This window comes from Dendroctonus ponderosae, unplaced genomic scaffold, assembly GCF_020466585.1.
Source record: "Dendroctonus ponderosae isolate FM_Combo_2020 unplaced genomic scaffold, Dpon_F_20191213v2 Dpon_F_20191213_6, whole genome shotgun sequence".
Lineage (NCBI taxonomy): Eukaryota > Metazoa > Arthropoda > Insecta > Coleoptera > Curculionidae > Dendroctonus > Dendroctonus ponderosae.
This window is the reverse complement of record NW_026018814.1, coordinates 2,229,264-2,246,473: the sequence shown is the minus strand read 5'-3', so window position 1 is coordinate 2,246,473 and position 17,210 is coordinate 2,229,264. Positions and strand designations below refer to the sequence as shown.

Here is a 17,210-nt window from a genome sequence, read left to right as displayed (position 1 = left end):
ACGAGCGTTCTTGCTCATTTTGCTTCCGAGAAACATGCAAAACGGGACGGAAAACATGAAATTTTGCAATAATCTTGCGCCACCCTTGCACAAAAGGACGATCATTTTTCTAATTTCATAGATAACAGAAGACTGCATTTTTTCTACATAACCCCCCCTTGACTTTAAAGATTTAATGAATCGAACAATCCAAAGAATATTTATTCCGGACTTTACAAGACACAAGCAAACTTTAACCAACAGAAGAAATTGCTTGCCGAATACCAACCATAAATTCTACTTTTTTCCAAATGTTCATAGATATTTGCAGTAAATATTTGTTTAGATGCCTAAATACTTTGAATACTGAACGATACGCTCTTGAACGAAAATGAGAGAGGATTCTTCCACTGATAATGGCAAGGAAATACACGCCTTTAGCATTATACATACCTGAACTTCTTCGATATCGGGATAATAGATCCGTTCGCAAATCAGCTGAGCAATACGGTCTCCTTTCTTGATGTGAAAGTCTAAATGGGAATGATTGAAGAGTATAACTTTGACGATTCCCCTGTAGTCTTGATCTATCACTCCGGCTGAAAGAGGGAGTTACGATATCAATTTTGGCTTATGAGGATTAATGTACAGTTGGGACTGTGTGTCCCAATCAACTTGAGCCCCAGTAAGCCCCAATAAAGCTGCTAATCGCTATCAAAGTCTTACCTGCAACGTTAATAAAATTATTCATAGCCAGGCCAGATCTGGGGGCGATGCGCCCATAACATCCGTCGGGCAGTTCGATTTTGAGCCCCGTTGTAACAATGGATTTGCCCTCGGCCATAACGAAAGTGTCTACGGCGCTTTTCAGATCATACCCTGCTGATCTTGGAGTCGCTCTAGTGGGGGCGAAGGCACCCGGTTCTGCTTTAATGTACTTCAGAACAAGGCGATCTTTTCCTTCATTAGACCTGTTGGCACTTTCAGTGCACATTGCGAGGTTTTCAGTGGACATTTTGGTGCTTTCTTCAGTCATGTTGGTGCTTGGAGAATGGGGCTGACTTGAAATTAGAACTGTACGACTCAAGGAACAACTAGGAACAGAATGTGGCCGTTTATCAGCATTATTGACCCGGTAGATCCGCGCCAATTTTTGACATACACTTTTGGAGGGAGGAACCAGTTGAAAAAACCTACGCCAAACCGCATAGTGCACTAAAAATATGAATTTCCCGAACTTTGAGAGATAATTCAGGCCTTCTACTGACAGCGCTAAGTGAAAATGCCAGATTAAAATAGTTATAACCTAAAAAATTATTTTACTGATTGATATTTTGGCGAGTAACAAAACAAAAGCCAGATTTTGAAAGTACTCCGTCTTTGTCGTAATAAGGTGTCTGGACAAAGATAGCCGGATGTTAGACCCGCGTCTAGTGGTAGCCCAGATACTTGGATATACGAGCATCTAGGCCCGGTGAATGGCGCGCAGTTTGAATATTTACATTTAGCGCCGTGAAGTGTTTATCGCGAACAAATTGAACACCACATTATTTAAAAAAAAGCATGATGTTTCCTAAATAGTATTGGTCAGAGTTTTTACCGTCTGAAGTTGCGGCAACACTCCCCAAACTAAGCTGACGGTTCAAACTGCGCGCCATTCACCGGGGCCAGAGCTGCCAAGATCCTCGCAAATTCAAATATCAGGTCTACCACTAGATGCGAGCGAATTTCACCTCCATTTTCTTTGTTTTGCTATTCTGACAGTGTCATCCAAATTTTTTCTCAAACCATTCAAATTACTAAAATTTTGTTAGATCAAGATCACCGATCAAGAAAACTGGTCAATCGCAGTCAATGGCAGCCGCAATGGATGTGGATATGGACGAAATGGAGGTACCAACATCCAGCAGTTCTAAGGGCGAGAAGAAGCGATTTGAGGTCAAAAAATGGAATGCAGTGGCCCTGTGGGCTTGGGACATTGTGGTGGACAATTGTGCCATTTGCCGGAATCACATAATGGATTTGTGCATCGAGTGTCAGGCAAATCAAGCATCAGCAACGAGCGAAGAATGCACTGTGGCATGGGGCGTCTGCAATCATGCCTTCCACTTTCACTGCATCTCCAGGTGGCTTAAGACTCGACAAGTGTGTCCTTTGGACAACAGAGAATGGGAGTTCCAGAAGTATGGACACTAGGGGAGCAAGCGTTCAATCTATTCAGTTTTTGTTCTTTGTAAGCAACGTTTGCGGATAATCTCTAAATTGTATTTATGCTTGGCCGGACTAGTTGTAAAATAAAGGCTACAGGTTTTTCATTGCATGTTGTCTCATACTTTCAAGGACAATTTACGGCTGACACAAAATTGGGTGGTTTGGAACAGAATTGAGTGTGTCTTCAAAGATTTAAAGGTGGCTATACAGCGGCCAACTTTGAAAGTGAACTACCTACCTCCAAGAAAGATTTTTTATTCTGGAAGGCTCTGCAACAACGTCTCGAATTGCCACCGTTTGTTGAAGGAATCGACTTATTGATCGCTGAAGCTGGAAATTAAAAAACCAGTTTAAATCTCCCGCTGAACAAAATCGGTAAAAAATTGTGGTTATTTTCCCTCAGATAGTGCTAACGTCAAAGTCAAAAGTGAAAGCTCCTGCCACAAAATATCCCCCCTATGTTCTGTGGCTCCTGCCGGGTAAAATTAACCAAATAGCAGAGAAGTACTTGTCTCTGCAAATAGCCCCTTTTATTCTGATCCATAGATATAGACAGGTTCTGATCCTTATCCTGTGGAGTGCTGCTCAGCAGCTCAACTTTCGCAAACAATGTCCGATGAAGTGAAACTGGCCCAGGAGGCCCACGCTGGGGAAAATACGATTTTTGGCAAAATCCTGCGAAAGGAAATTCCCTGCACGTTCATCTACGAAGACGACCAGGTAACTGGCCGCCTACTTCCAAGTTACAACCCTTAGAATTGTGTTTGTAGTGTGTTGCGTTCGATGACGTGAACCCCCAGGCTCCTGTTCACTTTCTAGTCATCCCCAGAAAGCCGATCGCCCAGCTTTCAAAAGCCGGCGATTCAGACGAGGGTCTTCTTGGTCACTTACTGATTGTTGCCAAGAAAATCGCCGCAACTCGAAAGCTGGACAAGGGATTTCGAATCGTTATTAACGATGGCTCTGTTGGGGCCCAGTCGGTGTACCATTTGCACGTTCATGTCCTGTCTGGCAGGCAAATGCAGTGGCCACCTGGTTAGGAATATTGGGCTTGAATGCTTACATGAGTTCGCTTGAAATACATTTTAAATCGCCTGGACCAATTTCATTTATTTGGACCTTTCCAAATCTTCAGCCCCTTTTATTGCTGATTTCATTCGCAGAATACAGGACAATTTCGTCCAGATACGAGATTGAAGCTCAGAATCTTGCTAAATTAATCTACCACTAACTATCGAAAGTAAGTATGTAAAAATAATTACAACAAAATCATACATTTATAAGTAAATATAATTAATATAAATATCTTACACTCAAATACATAAGTTCTAGTCCTAAGTGAGCAAAGTTTACTTTGCACAGAACTAGCCTACCAAAAAAACACATTCATTAAGATTTTAAACATTCTGCATAATTATTATTTCAGCTTATACAAATGACTTATCAGCAGCGTACACAAGGATGTTGGATAGTTTTGGAAATTGAGCGATAGTGCGCGTTCTATACATTTTATAATACACGCAATCAATGAATTGATTGCAAGTCAAAACGTTCGTAGAGCTGATTTCTTCAAGAATGAGTTTTGGTGAGAACATTAGATTTCAGCCAATGAATGACTTAATTTATTTACAATAAACATATGTTGTTTTATACTGGCAAACAATGGCTAATTTAATTAAATATAATTTGTACAATTATAAGCAGCATATCGAAAATTTTAAATGCTGATAGTTGGTAAAATTGTGATTTATTAATTTGGATAAAACCAAGAGAGCGCTCCGAACGTTTCCTTCACTTATCATAACCATACTGATAAATGTAATAGAGCAAACCTATGCTGCAGAAAGTAACATTTGACTCAACACAAGCAAACCTGAATCTAAATAAATAAGACATTTAAAACAGAAAATATCAAAAATACAAGTCGCTTTAATAAAAATTAAATCACAAACTAGCACGTAATTAAGTCTATTTTTAAGTGATGTACTTTTTGCAAAAATGTCCATTTGTTCATGAAAGAAAGGAAGCAATATTAAATCGTATCACGCAACCGAATTACCTGCCTGGTGAGACCGCTCGAGTTTCAATATTTGCCATAATCCAGTTTGTAGTCAAAAAGTTTCCAGAACCACAAAATTATTGCTTACATTTTCTCGACGCGGTTCTTTACAGAGCGATCAAATGAACGATGCAAAAATTAATTATCAGACACTGGATCAAATAAATATTCTCAATTTCCTAATTTAATTAAAAATCACACGCGTTTAACAAATCACAAACGCTGTAGTCATTTTGTGGCCTGCCAACCATTAAACGCAGATACCACATTTCAGTCAAGACAGGCAACAAAATAACAAAAACCAAAATGGTCTCACTTTAAAACAATTTAAAATATGTAATTTAATTTGAATTCGTGATCACTCTGTAGTTATTATTTAACTAGTGCTTCAAATCGATTACTTTTCGAATATTATGTTTTACTAAACAAGCACCACAACAATGTACAATATAACTTCATTGGCTTTGTAAATGAAGATATGCTTGCATTTTTGGGAAATTCATGTTTTTGTCTAAACACTACTTGGCAGAACAGCAGCTATAAATCTAGGAAATTATTAGTATTTACAAATTGTACAGTTTAAACCAGGAACAGGTTCCCTTTGAGGTCAACACATTTAAATGAAAAAATATCAAAACAAATGAAACAGCATTACGAAGCGAATGCACATGTAAAAGGAGCCGAAATTATTGTTTCCCATATCGTCTAAACTGTTATTTTTAAATTGGCTTTTCAGAAAACAGTATCTTCATTTACAACGTTACACATACATGACCTCTTGAGGTAGGCATGACTTGAGTTTAGCAGGCTTTTCGAGGTGGTTCCAAACCTTGCGATTGATAGTTTCTTCTGTATTATGCATACGCCTTAAAACCTAGACAAGTTGTACATATTTAACAGTTCTCAACTATGATTAGAGCATAGATCGGTCCATCGTGTCTCGAAAAATTGACGCATACAATGACCTGCCTTACCAACCGGACTGTCGTCTTCGTTAAAGGTTTCGCAGTTGTTGAAGATTTGCCGGACATCTGCGCAAAATTCGTCCCTCGACTTGTAGCTGAAACAATGCAGAATGTTTCAGGCATATTTTATCAACGGCTGGAAAACCACTTACGTCAAGTCCTGCAATCGCTTCTTAATAGTAGACAGATCCATGGGTATTTTAATGATTTTCTTATAAGTAGGGAATTGTTTCGTGTTCACTGGCAAGAGAAACGGCCACGCGTCTTCATGACTTTCGAGATCATCGAGAATTTTTTTACAGGGCGCCAGTTCTTTTATCAATTTTTTTTGGGCCTTCTCTTTTTCCTTCTCTTTTTTCGCCGCGATTGCCGATGGCGAATTTTCAACGGACACATTCACAATGGGCACACTGGCATTCGAAATTAAAGATACATCACTTTCTTGACTGCAATTCGTTGTCGGTTGATCTTCGTTAGTTGTTACTGAGCTATGCGAAGGAGTGGGACTAGAAGAGAAAAAGGCTACTTTTAAGGCACAGTTAGCACAATCAGCTTGTTCATTTCAACCTTTCCGCCGTCCTATTCGCGGAAAAAATCATTCTTTTTTAAATATTAGTGTGAATTAGTCAATTTTTACCAACTGTAACTATTCTAAAAAACACAGTTTTAAGCAAAGACAATTTGAAACGCTGTAATAATCACCTAGCAGGTGGTTGATCGGAAGACTCGCTCTCCCTCGGAGTACTTTTATTGCGTTTAACGGCCTTCTTCGGAGGTTTCTTCGAAATGCAGTTACTGCAGTACCATTTGCCGCGCGGAACCTTATTAATCTGCGGCTGGATACAGTCGGTGTGATAAGCCCGGGGGCAAAGCTCGCAAGCCACCAATCTTGTGCTTGTTAGTGACACTTTTCGGCCGCAAACGATGCAATTCCGTTCCCCAGTTGCTTTGTTCATACACTCGTGACAATACCTGCAATAACACAACCAAACTAATTATTAAATTGAAAGCGTTTACAACTTTACTCACCAATCGCCTTCAGGAATGTTGTCCATTTTAGGTTTGAAACAGTAGGTGTGGTATCCCCTGTCACAACTATCGCACAACAGCAACTTATCCTCATTATCTCCGCTTTGGCAAAATTGGCAATTCTGGAAATATTTAAAACAATTAAAAACATTGTATGAATAATACACGTTGAAAGGGCTCAAGTGAGAAAGGTGCTTTTTGCATAAATTGGCCAGTTTTTCGGGCTTCCAGGCCATCTCCCATGGAGAGGGAATTTCTTATCCACAACGGCTCAAAGGCCCGAAAAACATTCGAATTTTCCAACACAAGTGTGTATCACCCTATCTTAGAAGCGTCACAAGCCCGTTCAACTAATCCCTTAAGTTTTAATAGTTACACTACTCTACAAAAGACGCCCTTTTATGTACAGTGAAACTAACACCACACCACAAATGATATAAATAACACAGTTTTCTAGGCACGTTATGAACAGACCAAGCAACTTCACTGCAAAGGTAAATTAGAGAAATCTAGCTTCATATCCAACAAAATTCCAATAGAATGAAGTGAAATTATCAGGATGTTGCAGAATGAAAACCGCCCATTAGTGGATGATGAACAATGTTGTGTTAATGGTGATAATAATCGAGATTCTATTGAACCAGTTGCAGGTGCATGATCATGCAAGACTTGTGGAGTTTTGCCGGCTCCCGGTTTCCAACCCGCCGATTTAAGCAAAGCGAAAACTAAATTGATCCTTTGATGAGCGCTGCTGAAAACCGGGGAGCCGAAAGGTGCATGCATTCTGTAGAGTAGCGTAAGAGGACAAAAGGCAAAGGCACAAGCACCCACACTGAGCTTGCTGTTATATTTGCGGGCGTTCTGTACGCTAAATACAGCCTGTTCGCTCACAGCTTTCATGATGCTTTTGTCCCAAGCGATGGACGATTCCAGCGAATAAAGACACATGGCGAGCTGGGAAGAAGTGGCCGCACGATTGATGGCCTCCCTCCAAGTAACCAGGCCCTTCGGGATGTCGTCGCCTGTACTTGGAGTGGACTGTGACGCGATTGGTTGGGCTGCTGATGAGGTTTCTGGAGTGGGCGGGTGAGGTGATTCCTGAGTGCTGCCGGTGCTTGACCGCATATTTGCGCTGGAAATAACGCGTAAAATATCCTGTTGTTTGCCAAAATGATTGATTGCATACTTGATGCCAAGCGGCGGTTTTAAATATCTTCGCTCGATGTTCTGCTCCAAGGAGGCGAGTTTTTGCTTCACTATGCCAACCACTTCTCCATAGGGGATTTCGGAGTCGTCCCTCTCAGGCACTTTCCAACCCTTGACCTGCATGCTGGCGCTAGCCACTTTATCTTCCAAAGCTTCCACCTGAGATTAAAAGAAAAATCACTGCTTTTTCATGCTCAACTATGCTTCCCACCACAACTTACCTGCTCATGTAAAACCATATCTACTCGATGCGCTACGGCCTTGCTCCACCAGCCAGCCTCATAAGGCATTGGGGCTCCTTCCTCCACCATGCAAACCCCTTCGATATTCTCTCCAACTAAACTTGTCAACTCCGGGTGTCCCTCCTCAATTACGAGCTTTCCTTTGTTGTACATTTGCTGCATGGTGAGCAGGAAACTTCGCTTCAGCTCCCGTTCTCGCACACCTCGAAGATGCAAGTTATCCAACAGCTCCCTGAGTTGCTCCAAGCTTTTCATCCGCCACCAACCAAACCGCTTTTCGTTCGAAACGGACTTTTTGCCGGGCATTGAAGGTTTGCCGTGCTTCTTTATGTGCTCCAGTTGAGCGCTTTCATCGGAGGTCATTTGGAGCGGAGCTGGACTTTCGCAGTTGTGATGATAATTGCTGGTGTTGGAACCGGGCGGCGGAAAAATTGGAACTTTTCCATCGTTCGGTTCTTTAGAATTGGCCGAGGCGGGATGCACCTCTCCACAAGTCGAACCATCTTTATGTAGTATGCTGAACCATTTGACCTCATCGTTTTCATCGTACTCCGTTTTGATGTGCTCAATTTTCCTTTCTTGCTTCAACTCTTTTAAGATCTCATTCTTCAATTCTTCCTTCACTTCGGCTTTGACCTCGGCCTTCAGATCTTCTTCAGTTTTATTCTCGCGCTCCATGCACTGCCCCAATCGCTCAAAGAGGTTGAATTTTCTGTTTGATATAGAGTCACTGCTGTAACTTTCCAGCTTGCCACGTTTTCCTTCTGGCTCATCTTGAGATTCTTTAGCCGGTTCTTCCTTTTCCTTGTCAACGGCTTGCTCCATAGTTTGTACCAGGTGCTCAACACTCTGCTTTAATTGTTCTAGATTTGGCTCGTAAATGTCTCCGTTTTCCATGGTACTTAGTCGGTTGGGTGTCTTTCGGTGCTCATTTTCGTTGTCTTTATTAACATCTTCCTCCTTGATATTTTGGTTTTCCACAATGCTGCTCACTTCCTTGTCGATAGCGTGGTCGTTGATTTTATCCACATTTTCGATGACGCTGTGGAGTTCGTTCAGGCTCTTGATTCCATTGTTGATGGTCTCTTTGTGGTCGCCTATCAGTTGTTCTTCAAACTCTTCTGGTTCTGCAGATTCCATGGCTTCTATGAATATTCCACCGGCTTTCGGAAAAGACCAATACCTCCGGAAGAAGCGATCTTCTCCAAAAGTTACTGCCCGAAGTTGCGATAATGCCTGATTGCTGGACGCTAGATGGTTTTCCGAGGTTTGTATTAACTTTTCCAGTTTTTTCGCCAGTTCTTCGCCGGATAGTTTCGCATCTTCTTCTTCCTCTGGTTGTGTGCCTACACTTTCGTTGTCGCTCATTTCATGGTCCTCTTCATCAAGGAGCTCGTCTTTGTGAAGAATATGCGGCGAATCCACTGTGCCGTCTTCGTTATGAGATCGTTCCATCGCCTCAGTTTTCACTTTTCTATTATGTAGCACCTTCAACTTTCGAATTTTTTGATCCAGCAACCACTTATCTCTCTTGTTTTCTATCATCGTGGACATTGAACTATCAATTTGCCTGAGTACCGCTTTATTCTGCAAAAGTTCGTTGCAGATGAACGCCAATATTGACGCTTTGTCTGTTGGAGATAAAGCCATGAAGGGCTTTTCTCTTAGCAGGTCCGACATTTTGTACGTAGAGTTTTCATGCAGAAGTTCGTAATAATGACTATTTTTACCAGCCACAGTCTGCTGCATTTCCTCCTCAGTTTGATGGTGATCCGCGATACGTTTTTCACGGTCTCTTTCAAAATGTACGCCTGTAAGCGCCTTGACTTCGCCTGTTGCATTGGCGTACAAGTAAATGCGAAGAATCTCTGATAGATTAGAGGGAGTGATATCCGCTTGTCTTAGGCTTTGTCCCAGAATAGTGGTATGTCTTGCCGGATTTGGAATGCCCGGATCCTCGATGGCACAAACTAGTAGATGAGTCATTACTGAAAACAATTCCTCTTCTGCTTCGTAATAATGTTCGTTCGACATTAGCGCCTGTTGCAAAGACTCCAATGTGGGTAACGATTCCATGTCGAAGCCCAAAGTTTCACCGAAATTATGTAAAAACTCAAAAACCATCAGAGTGTTAGCGAAAGCCTCCCCAGGCAACTTTAGGCCGGAAATACGTTCAAAGTCGGGCAGCTGCTTTTGGTTCATTAGTTCGAGATCTTCGCAGGGTTTTCGTAACTCTGTTAGAATTTCCAGATCCATTTTCCTCTGCTCCAGTTTTTTCTCTTTATTCGCCTGCTTTTCCGCTAGCAATTGCTGTTTTCGGCGCTCTTTCTCCTCCATCTTTCGTCGGTTTTCCATAGACTTGATCAGAGCAAGGTGTTGCCTTCTGCGTTCCTTCTCCTATTACAAAATGGTTGTTACTTTGAGGCAGTGAACTATTTCAAAGCAGATTTTAAAACATGCTATTAACAATTACCAAAAAGCTACTTGATTAATTCCAGACGAATATCAGCTAAAGGACAACTTTGATCATTCATTCATTCATTTGAAGTTGATTATATTTGCTTTTAAGAAAGCTTCTCCTTATGTGGAACAAGCTGTGCTTTTAACTGCGATCCGAAAGATGTTAATATGTTACTAAACAGCTGGAACCGCAACTAAATAGAGAGACAATTAGCCACACCAGCACCGTTACGCAATAAAACAAAGACTCTGAGCAAATAATAGTAAGATGCGATAGAATCAGTGTTACTCCTCAACGTGGATAAGCAAAATAGAAATAAGGAGAATAACACTCATAGAAATTGTCCATACCAGCTCGACAGTGTAGAGCATTTCTCGTTGTTTATTGATCTCCTGTATGTAGATCTAGGAAGAGAAAAAATTGCGTGACAGTATTTACAAATAGCTATGAAAGATAAATATGCACAAACACTAGCAAAAATATTGTCACATGGAAATGGAACAAAAAGCGAAACGAACAATTAACATCGATATATTGAGTACAAGATTTAAAAAAATGGGTTCTTAAACGACCAACCGCTTGCTATGAATGTGCGTAAATCTACGAAACGAAAATTGCGCCAGAAGAACCCATTTTCCTCAACCCTCCACTTGAGACCAATGCTTATTCTTAGAAAATAATTATGAAGGAACTGTAATCGTGTATTTATATGATCCGCTTGGCGTGTCTTGCGCTCGTCTGCATAAGTTGAAGTAACCAACTTCTCAAAGTAAGAAATCTAGTATCACTTAACACGGCACACGTGATATGCTAATCTAAAATCATGCCAATCATTTCGCCTAATTTTCACACACAACTAAAAACTCGTATACGCCTTAATAATACTCACTTGCTCCTTTAGCATGGCGGTTTGTTGTCTTTTAATTTCTCTCTCCTGCAAGAAAAAATGCTTTAGACTTAAATAGTAAATTGCGCAGAATTTAGTCTAACACTAGCCAAGCTTTGCAAATGTAAAACCACTAAAGAATTAAAAAAAATGAGATGTTGCTTAACAAAACCCGAGGCGAAGAAGGAGGAAAACGTAAAACCTGGCACTCACGATACAACGAAAATCGCAGTCTAATTTGAAGTGTGTTTCGGCGCTTCGGTCAAGTTGCAGACAAACCTGCAGTCTGCTGCAGTACTGCAAAGTTGGTTGGACTGATTATCGGACCGTGTGTTTTTAGGCACGATTTCCGGACTAAATAACATGTTAATTTTGAAAATGGCTTACAGCGATACATTTTCTTATCGAGAGAATTAAAATTAGTTCAACATTCCAGCAAATCTGGTGCCGTAAATCTCCGTTATAGTATTTTCAGTTGTTATCTGTCTTGGGGACGTGGTTTTTTCGATACGAATTTTTTCGGAGGTGTTTCTCCCATCGTCTGATTACAATCTTAATTCTTCTAGTAAATGTTCGTCTTTTAAATAACCCGTTTTTGATTAGACCGCTAACAGTGTATTTTCGTCCGACATGTTCATCGATTGAAAGTAAATATCGTACTGCAAAATCGTTACGAGTGTGCCCCCATCCGAGAAAAAAATCGGGCTGCGATGTTGTATTGTATCGTGAGTGCCGGACATAAGATGAGAAACTGAATCCAAGCAATTTCGGAAGCCCATCACTCAGCGCGCCTACCTGCTGTTTCCTTTGATGGTCTTCTAGTTTCTGTTTTTCAGCCTCCTCTTGCCGTTTCCGCTTTGCCTGTCATGCAAGAAAATGTTTAAGTAACAGATTTAAAACGAGTAATACAGAGCGAGTGGATAAAAAACGTTCAATATTCAAGGTATGGGAAGACGTAAAGAGCAAATTGGCAGCAATCAAACGGTACAATTGAGACGGTCTCCAATAAGAAATCATAACATTACAAAATTGCCATCCATTAAGCCTGCAGACGACTAAAACATCGACAATAATTAAGATGTAACCTTCTTCTAACCTGTCTCTTGTATGTCATTAAAGGACATACCTCCATCATCTGCTGAGACCTGGCTTCCCTCTCTCTTCGGACGGCTTCTTGTCGTTCATTTTTTTCCAACTCTTTCGTCAATTTCTGTAGCTCCCTCTCCTGCCTGGCGGCAGCTCGAGCCGCTTGCTGCCTCCGGGCCAATTCGATTCGCTGCTCCACTGGCAAATTGATTCGCATAGCAGCTCCAAGCTCATCTAATCTGAAATCACTACTTAATTGTAAAGATCCCTTAGCAGAAATGTCCCGCCCACAATTTACCTATTTTTCACATCTTCTTCGGTTAAATAAATCAGATCGTTGCCTTCGGTTTGTATTTCCGGAGGAAGCGGCTGCAAATAATCACCGATGATCACACGACAGCTGAACGTAAAGTTATCCTTGGTTAAGTCCGCGTTTTTTTGGTATTCTAAGTACTGAAATGAGAGCATTATTAGTACAGATTAAGTATCCAGATAGAAGAGAATACCTGTGTTATGTCTGACATCTGTTTAAATTTATTGGAAGACGACGGGGCTGTGTAAGTGACGTCGCCTTTAATGCTACCGCTTTTGGTAACTCCTCTGAGAATTGTCTCTCGCCGCCATCCTAAGAATATCGACTTGTTCAGACTTTCAAGCCGTTCAATATAGCGACTACGCACCTTTTTCTAGAGGGACTCTTAACAAGCGCTCGTCGTACTGCTTCTGTTTCTTGCTGGCAACCGGTGCCTCCGACTCAGTATCTGAATCAGTACGATTAGAATCAGTTAGATTATCAGAATCAGACGCATCGGCCGTACTGCCGTCGCTAAGCGCTACCCTGCCTCTATCCTGCAGGTTCTTAATCATAGCCTTATCATCGCCGCCTGTCTCCGCAATATACTGTTCAGCAGCCCAAACCTTCGACCTCAATAGGCTCATTTGTTGATTCGTTGACATGTTCGGATCCAGGATGGGAACTGGCTTGATACCTGAGGCAAAGTTTATCGAAATTATTCAGCAAACAATCACGTAGTGTTTTTAACGCTCACCCAAAGCTCTACTTTGAGCCAGCAAGGAGGCTACAGTATTTTTCTTCGGCTTGCTGACGCCTCGTCCCAAGTTCCTGGGCCTGCCCTCTTTGTGATTGAGCATCGTGCCGGGTGTACTGCTTCCGGAGAAAGCCGTAGCTGATGTGGATGATGTTGAGCTGCCGCCGTCAGAACCTTCATTTCGGCTAGAAGGTCGAGGCGATTCAGACCCAAGATAAGCAGAAACAATTGTACTAGGAGGAGTGGTTGGAGGAGGCGTTGCCTCGGCAGGAATCACCCTGCGTGGTTTGGGGCCCGGCTTCCGACGAGCTGCGATTAGGAAAAAGCTCAACATTGCTTCCTCAACCGAAAACGGTTGTTTGCTCACAAATCCGATCAGATCCAATATTAGCGCTCATGTTGCTAAGGGAGTTCAGCGACGAGCTACTGCCAGTTGTTGCCCAGCTTGGTTTCAACGAAAGGTTGAGAGGAGCTTCTCCCGACGCATCAGAATAGGGCAAAATGCCGGAAGGACTTCCATTTGTTGCGGGCAACTTGATCACCTCAACTCTATCGGAAGTAGATGCATCGGGCGACGTGACTTCTTGATCCTGTTTGGAAACAGGTCATGTTACCAAAAACGCTAACAGAAAACGCTAGCGGCCTAGCACTTACGCTCAACTTCATTCGTTTAGCTCGCTCCATGTACATGTGGCTATTAGCAGAAGGCAACAGGCTCACCGAAGGAGGATCAAGTGATATCGTCTTCTTGCGGCCTCGATTGGTTGTGCCTGGAACTTTGGGGCCCACAATGGACGATGTGTATTTGATGATCTCGGTGTCGGGGGGCAACCTAACACCGCCCAAAATTGAATTAGGATCACTGTAAAACATGCACAAACCGTATGAATAACCCAGGCAACTATCCTACGGAAAAGTACTAGTTTATTGCGATTTATATTGAAAGTATTTGTGCAAAATACTGTTAAAAACACGCCTTTAATGGAGAACTTTAGTAATTTTTCCTAGTATTGAGACTGATGAGTTTTTCGCGCCTTCAGGTCGGTCTGGAGAAGAACTTAATTTTCACAGCGGCCTCAAAGTGCAAAAAACGCATCAATTTCACGCAACGGCCGCAAAAGCCCCTTTTCTACAAGTCATACTACAACAGCTACTAATGGTAACGTCTGGTCAAATTTCAACCAGACACCGCAAGTCAAGGAAAACCAGCATGTGGAAAGGACGGTTTGAAGCCAAAGAGCATGATTGTTGCAAAAACCAGTTTACTATACTCTACTATATTGCCTGCTTAACTAGATTTCCAATAAACAAAACTCAACAAACTCTATAGAAATACTGAACTAAAGTGAAGCTGTCTAATTCAATCGGGGATTCATTAATGGAAAAGTATAACAATCTACAATTAAAACAAATAAAAACACCCCGCCTTACCTGCTTCCCTCCAATGCAGCACTGGATGGAAAAAAATGTTTGGTTAATAAATATCGCTTTTTACTCCACATCATACGAAACAAAAGACTTGACTACGTAAGGGAAGCGATTGAACATTTAAACGATCAATTGTTGTACCTAAATGCTTGACAATATAGTAAAGTAGTTCACCACACTGCATCGCAGATGCTAACTGAATTAAAATTAGATATCTAACATGTAAATCAGGTCCTAATCATCGATTCATGCCTATTTCTACACAACGATTCCCAATGTTTTGTGCTGTGATAAGATAAGATTTGTGAATGATGACAACAACAGAAACTATAAAGATGTTTAAACCAATTACAACATTCATAGCTAAAAGGGATCGCTGCCTACGCACAAAGCTCAGCAAAATGTAAGTGAAAACTTAAACACTGCAAATACACGAGCAGCAACAACCTGTTGATATTGCCAAGTGAACTTAGAGTGTTTATTAAATCCTCATCTCATGATACTGATTAATTTTTTTTGAGGAATCTATTGCACTGAATCTGGTGGGATGTTGGGACGTACAAGAGGAGCAGGAATTGCCTGATTCAGTTCACCTTACAGTTAACTCACCTTAAAATACTGGCAGGTAATCCCGTAACACCAGCACTATTGACGGAATTTTGCATATTAGCATTACTTAAACCCGAGGAAGCGCCACTTTTGTCCTGCCCACTACTCATATTCATCGTGCTCGAGTAAATGCTGGTGGGCACATCCAGAGAAGATTTCGCGCTCGCCGAACCACTGTTCTTCTGTTTACCGTCCAGTTTATTCAAGTAACTTAAATCACTACCGCTGCTCGATTTTCTACTACGCTCACTACCAGCAGAGTTCGCACTAGCTGACATCTTGAGGCTCGGCTGAATGGTCAGACCAGTGGAAGATGAGTATTTCAAGTTGTTCGATGGCTTGCTAAAACAATAACACAATTGAGATAAAACGATTCGACTGGCCATTGGCGGTCGCACGTACTTCATTTTGGAGTTGTGATGGTCCATCTTGGTCCCTGCAGATGTACCGGGTGGTGAGGACATTTTGTCTTTGCTACTTCCGCCCGAACTGGAGCGCGAAATCGACTTGGAAGCGGCGCCCTTCGTCTTGTGGGGCTGCAAGGACGCCATGGATGGAAGCCCGATGGCAGCATATGGGTCGGCTGGGGCACCCATTGGAAAATTCAGCCCTGTCGCTTGCAAACGGGCCAAATAGTCCTGAGCGGCAAAGTGCGACGCCATCGACCACCAGGCAGCAGCTGTTAATTACAGGATAAATTTGCCTCAGTTCCAACAAAATATGCGAAGAATTTCATTGTTGCTTCATTTGGTTTCACGCGATTAAAATTGCTGATAACTGGAGCCAGAGCGGCGTGTTATTTGTCGATCTGCCAAAGGCCTGTGACTACATCACTTTAATAAAGCTATGGGAGGCATGGAGTTAAAGCGGCTGAAATCCTATACAAAGATGCGGAAAATGACCGATGAAACAAGCGTTCAGCGAGTTCAAGGAAAATCAATTTAGAATAGATATATTTTAGATTCTTTTTGATCCTAGGAGTATCGCAGAACCCTTTCGACCATGCGCTTACTCACATTGAGTTTATATAAAAAAAACTCAGCTACAAAGAAACCCCGATACCAAACATTCCCACCCACTTCGGCAACATGTCGTTACTCATATTTCTACCCCTTTTTCGGGGCAGGGGTGAAAGGTGGACGGGCGCAAAGACGAGCCTCGACCCAAGAAAAGTAGATCAATAAAACAAATTACATTTGCGTTACACTTTGCCCAGATCAAATGCTGCAGCAAATCCGGCCGACGGGCCTTTATGGGGCGTAGTGCGCCGCGACGCGCGTCAAATGGGTGGGAGCAAACTTTTTTCAGCTTTTTTAGTGTTAATGTCGATGCCCCCATCCCAGTTACTGGCCGCCAACGACAACCCAAATTCGAACAAATACTTCATTGAAACAAACGCTCATCAAATCCTAGAAAGTATTCAACTTTTACCCCTGTTTGCAAAATATCCACCGTCCCCAACGCAATCATACACTCCTACCGACATTGTTTTGCAACTATTTAGCTGCCCGAGCTCATGAGCTCGTGACTGTAATGGTATATTTTTAGCGGGCGCATTAAATTCGCTATTAAAATGGGGTGATAAGTACACTACCATTCCACCCTTGCATAAATTGCAGCGGCAATAGTGCGGAAGCGCATATTAGAACCTTTAGGGCAAGGGCGGATCCAGGGGGGGTCGTGGGCCAAAACTATTCGAATTTTTATTTTTGCCTCCGAGAAATGAGCAAAAATGGGACGGAAAACATGGAATTTTGGCATAATCTTGCACCTAAGTGTCTGATATTCCAATTTCGCTTTCTGGGTCAAAACTACTCGAATTTCCTCACTCACGTTGTTACGACAATCGAGTTTTCAATTCTCTTTCCAACGATGCCAAAACGAATTCTCTGGCTCGAATGGTTGTTGAGAAACTTCGAAAAAAGCAGCGTCATGTTCAAGTGGATTTTGCAACAAAAAAAAACCACGCAAATCTAAAACTTCTTGAATTCAAGCATTTT

General features: G+C 41.9%; 4 protein-coding genes across 23 annotated transcripts in view; 2 read left to right on the top strand and 2 right to left on the bottom strand.

Annotated features, from left to right (window-relative positions):
• Positions 1-1,278, bottom strand: part of LOC109536286 (deoxyuridine 5'-triphosphate nucleotidohydrolase) — a 2,152-nt gene extending 874 nt beyond the window's left edge. Inside the window, exons 1-3 of the mRNA XM_019902438.2 lie at positions 1,142-1,278; positions 706-1,073; positions 433-578 (exon numbers count right to left, since the gene is read on the bottom strand). Of these exons, the coding sequence (XP_019757997.2) occupies positions 433-578; positions 706-1,073; positions 1,142-1,188 (561 nt within the window). The 5' untranslated portion in view covers positions 1,189-1,278. The remainder of the gene's footprint in view (positions 1-432; positions 579-705; positions 1,074-1,141) is intronic.
• A 425-nt stretch (positions 1,279-1,703) lies between these two features.
• LOC109536288 (RING-box protein 1A) lies at positions 1,704-2,299 on the top strand. The gene has a single exon (XM_019902443.2). It carries the CDS (start codon positions 1,834-1,836, stop codon positions 2,173-2,175), a length of 342 nt encoding a protein of 113 aa, XP_019758002.1. The 5' UTR covers positions 1,704-1,833; the 3' UTR covers positions 2,176-2,299.
• A 300-nt stretch (positions 2,300-2,599) lies between these two features.
• Positions 2,600-3,289, top strand: LOC109536287 (adenosine 5'-monophosphoramidase HINT1). Of its 2 annotated transcripts, XM_019902441.2 has the most exons (3): positions 2,600-2,669; positions 2,737-2,910; positions 2,961-3,289. In XM_019902441.2, the coding sequence occupies exons 2-3, from the start codon at positions 2,800-2,802 to the stop codon at positions 3,228-3,230; spliced, it is 381 nt and encodes a 126-aa protein (XP_019758000.2). In that variant the 5' UTR covers positions 2,600-2,669; positions 2,737-2,799; the 3' UTR covers positions 3,231-3,289. The 2 variants fall into 2 exon arrangements, with proteins under 2 accessions (XP_019758000.2, XP_019757999.2); XM_019902440.2 differs by having other exon boundaries at positions 2,631-2,910.
• Positions 3,290-3,462: 173 nt separating this feature from the next.
• LOC109536279 (bromodomain adjacent to zinc finger domain protein 2B) overlaps positions 3,463-17,210 on the bottom strand; it is a 28,211-nt gene continuing 14,463 nt past the window's right edge. For 5 of the 19 annotated variants that reach the window (XM_048667853.1, XM_048667860.1, XM_048667861.1 and 2 more), the window contains 20 exons: positions 15,613-15,889; positions 15,211-15,552; positions 14,605-14,625; positions 13,828-14,035; positions 13,541-13,763; positions 13,174-13,482; positions 12,805-13,113; positions 12,631-12,749; positions 12,423-12,577; positions 12,135-12,372; positions 11,834-11,899; positions 11,042-11,086; positions 10,503-10,556; positions 7,671-10,088; positions 7,430-7,608; positions 7,075-7,375; positions 6,244-6,365; positions 5,917-6,186; positions 5,367-5,720; positions 3,463-5,309 (listed from right to left, as the gene is read on the bottom strand). In XM_048667853.1, the coding sequence (XP_048523810.1) occupies positions 5,153-5,309; positions 5,367-5,720; positions 5,917-6,186; positions 6,244-6,365; positions 7,075-7,375; positions 7,430-7,608; positions 7,671-10,088; positions 10,503-10,556; positions 11,042-11,086; positions 11,834-11,899; positions 12,135-12,372; positions 12,423-12,577; positions 12,631-12,749; positions 12,805-13,113; positions 13,174-13,482; positions 13,541-13,763; positions 13,828-14,035; positions 14,605-14,625; positions 15,211-15,552; positions 15,613-15,889 (6,167 nt within the window). In that variant the 3' untranslated portion in view covers positions 3,463-5,152. The remainder of the gene's footprint in view (positions 5,310-5,366; positions 5,721-5,916; positions 6,187-6,243; positions 6,366-7,074; positions 7,376-7,429; positions 7,609-7,670; positions 10,089-10,502; positions 10,557-11,041; positions 11,087-11,833; positions 11,900-12,134; positions 12,373-12,422; positions 12,578-12,630; positions 12,750-12,804; positions 13,114-13,173; positions 13,483-13,540; positions 13,764-13,827; positions 14,036-14,604; positions 14,626-15,210; positions 15,553-15,612; positions 15,890-17,210) is intronic. The other 14 variants (XM_019902430.2, XM_048667855.1, XM_048667854.1 and 11 more) reach the window with 14 other exon arrangements.

Bases quoted from the DNA above. Each gene is read 5' to 3' on its own strand.
- LOC109536288 (XM_019902443.2), top strand. From the start codon at position 1,834: ATGGCAGCCGCAATGGATGTGGATATGGACGAAATGGAGGTACCAACA.
- LOC109536287 (XM_019902441.2), top strand. From the start codon at position 2,800: ATGTCCGATGAAGTGAAACTGGCCCAGGAGGCCCACGCTGGGGAAAAT. The intron at 2,911-2,960 runs GTAACTGGCCGC...TTGTGTTTGTAG, and splicing joins TCATCTACGAAGACGACCAG to TGTGTTGCGTTCGATGACGT.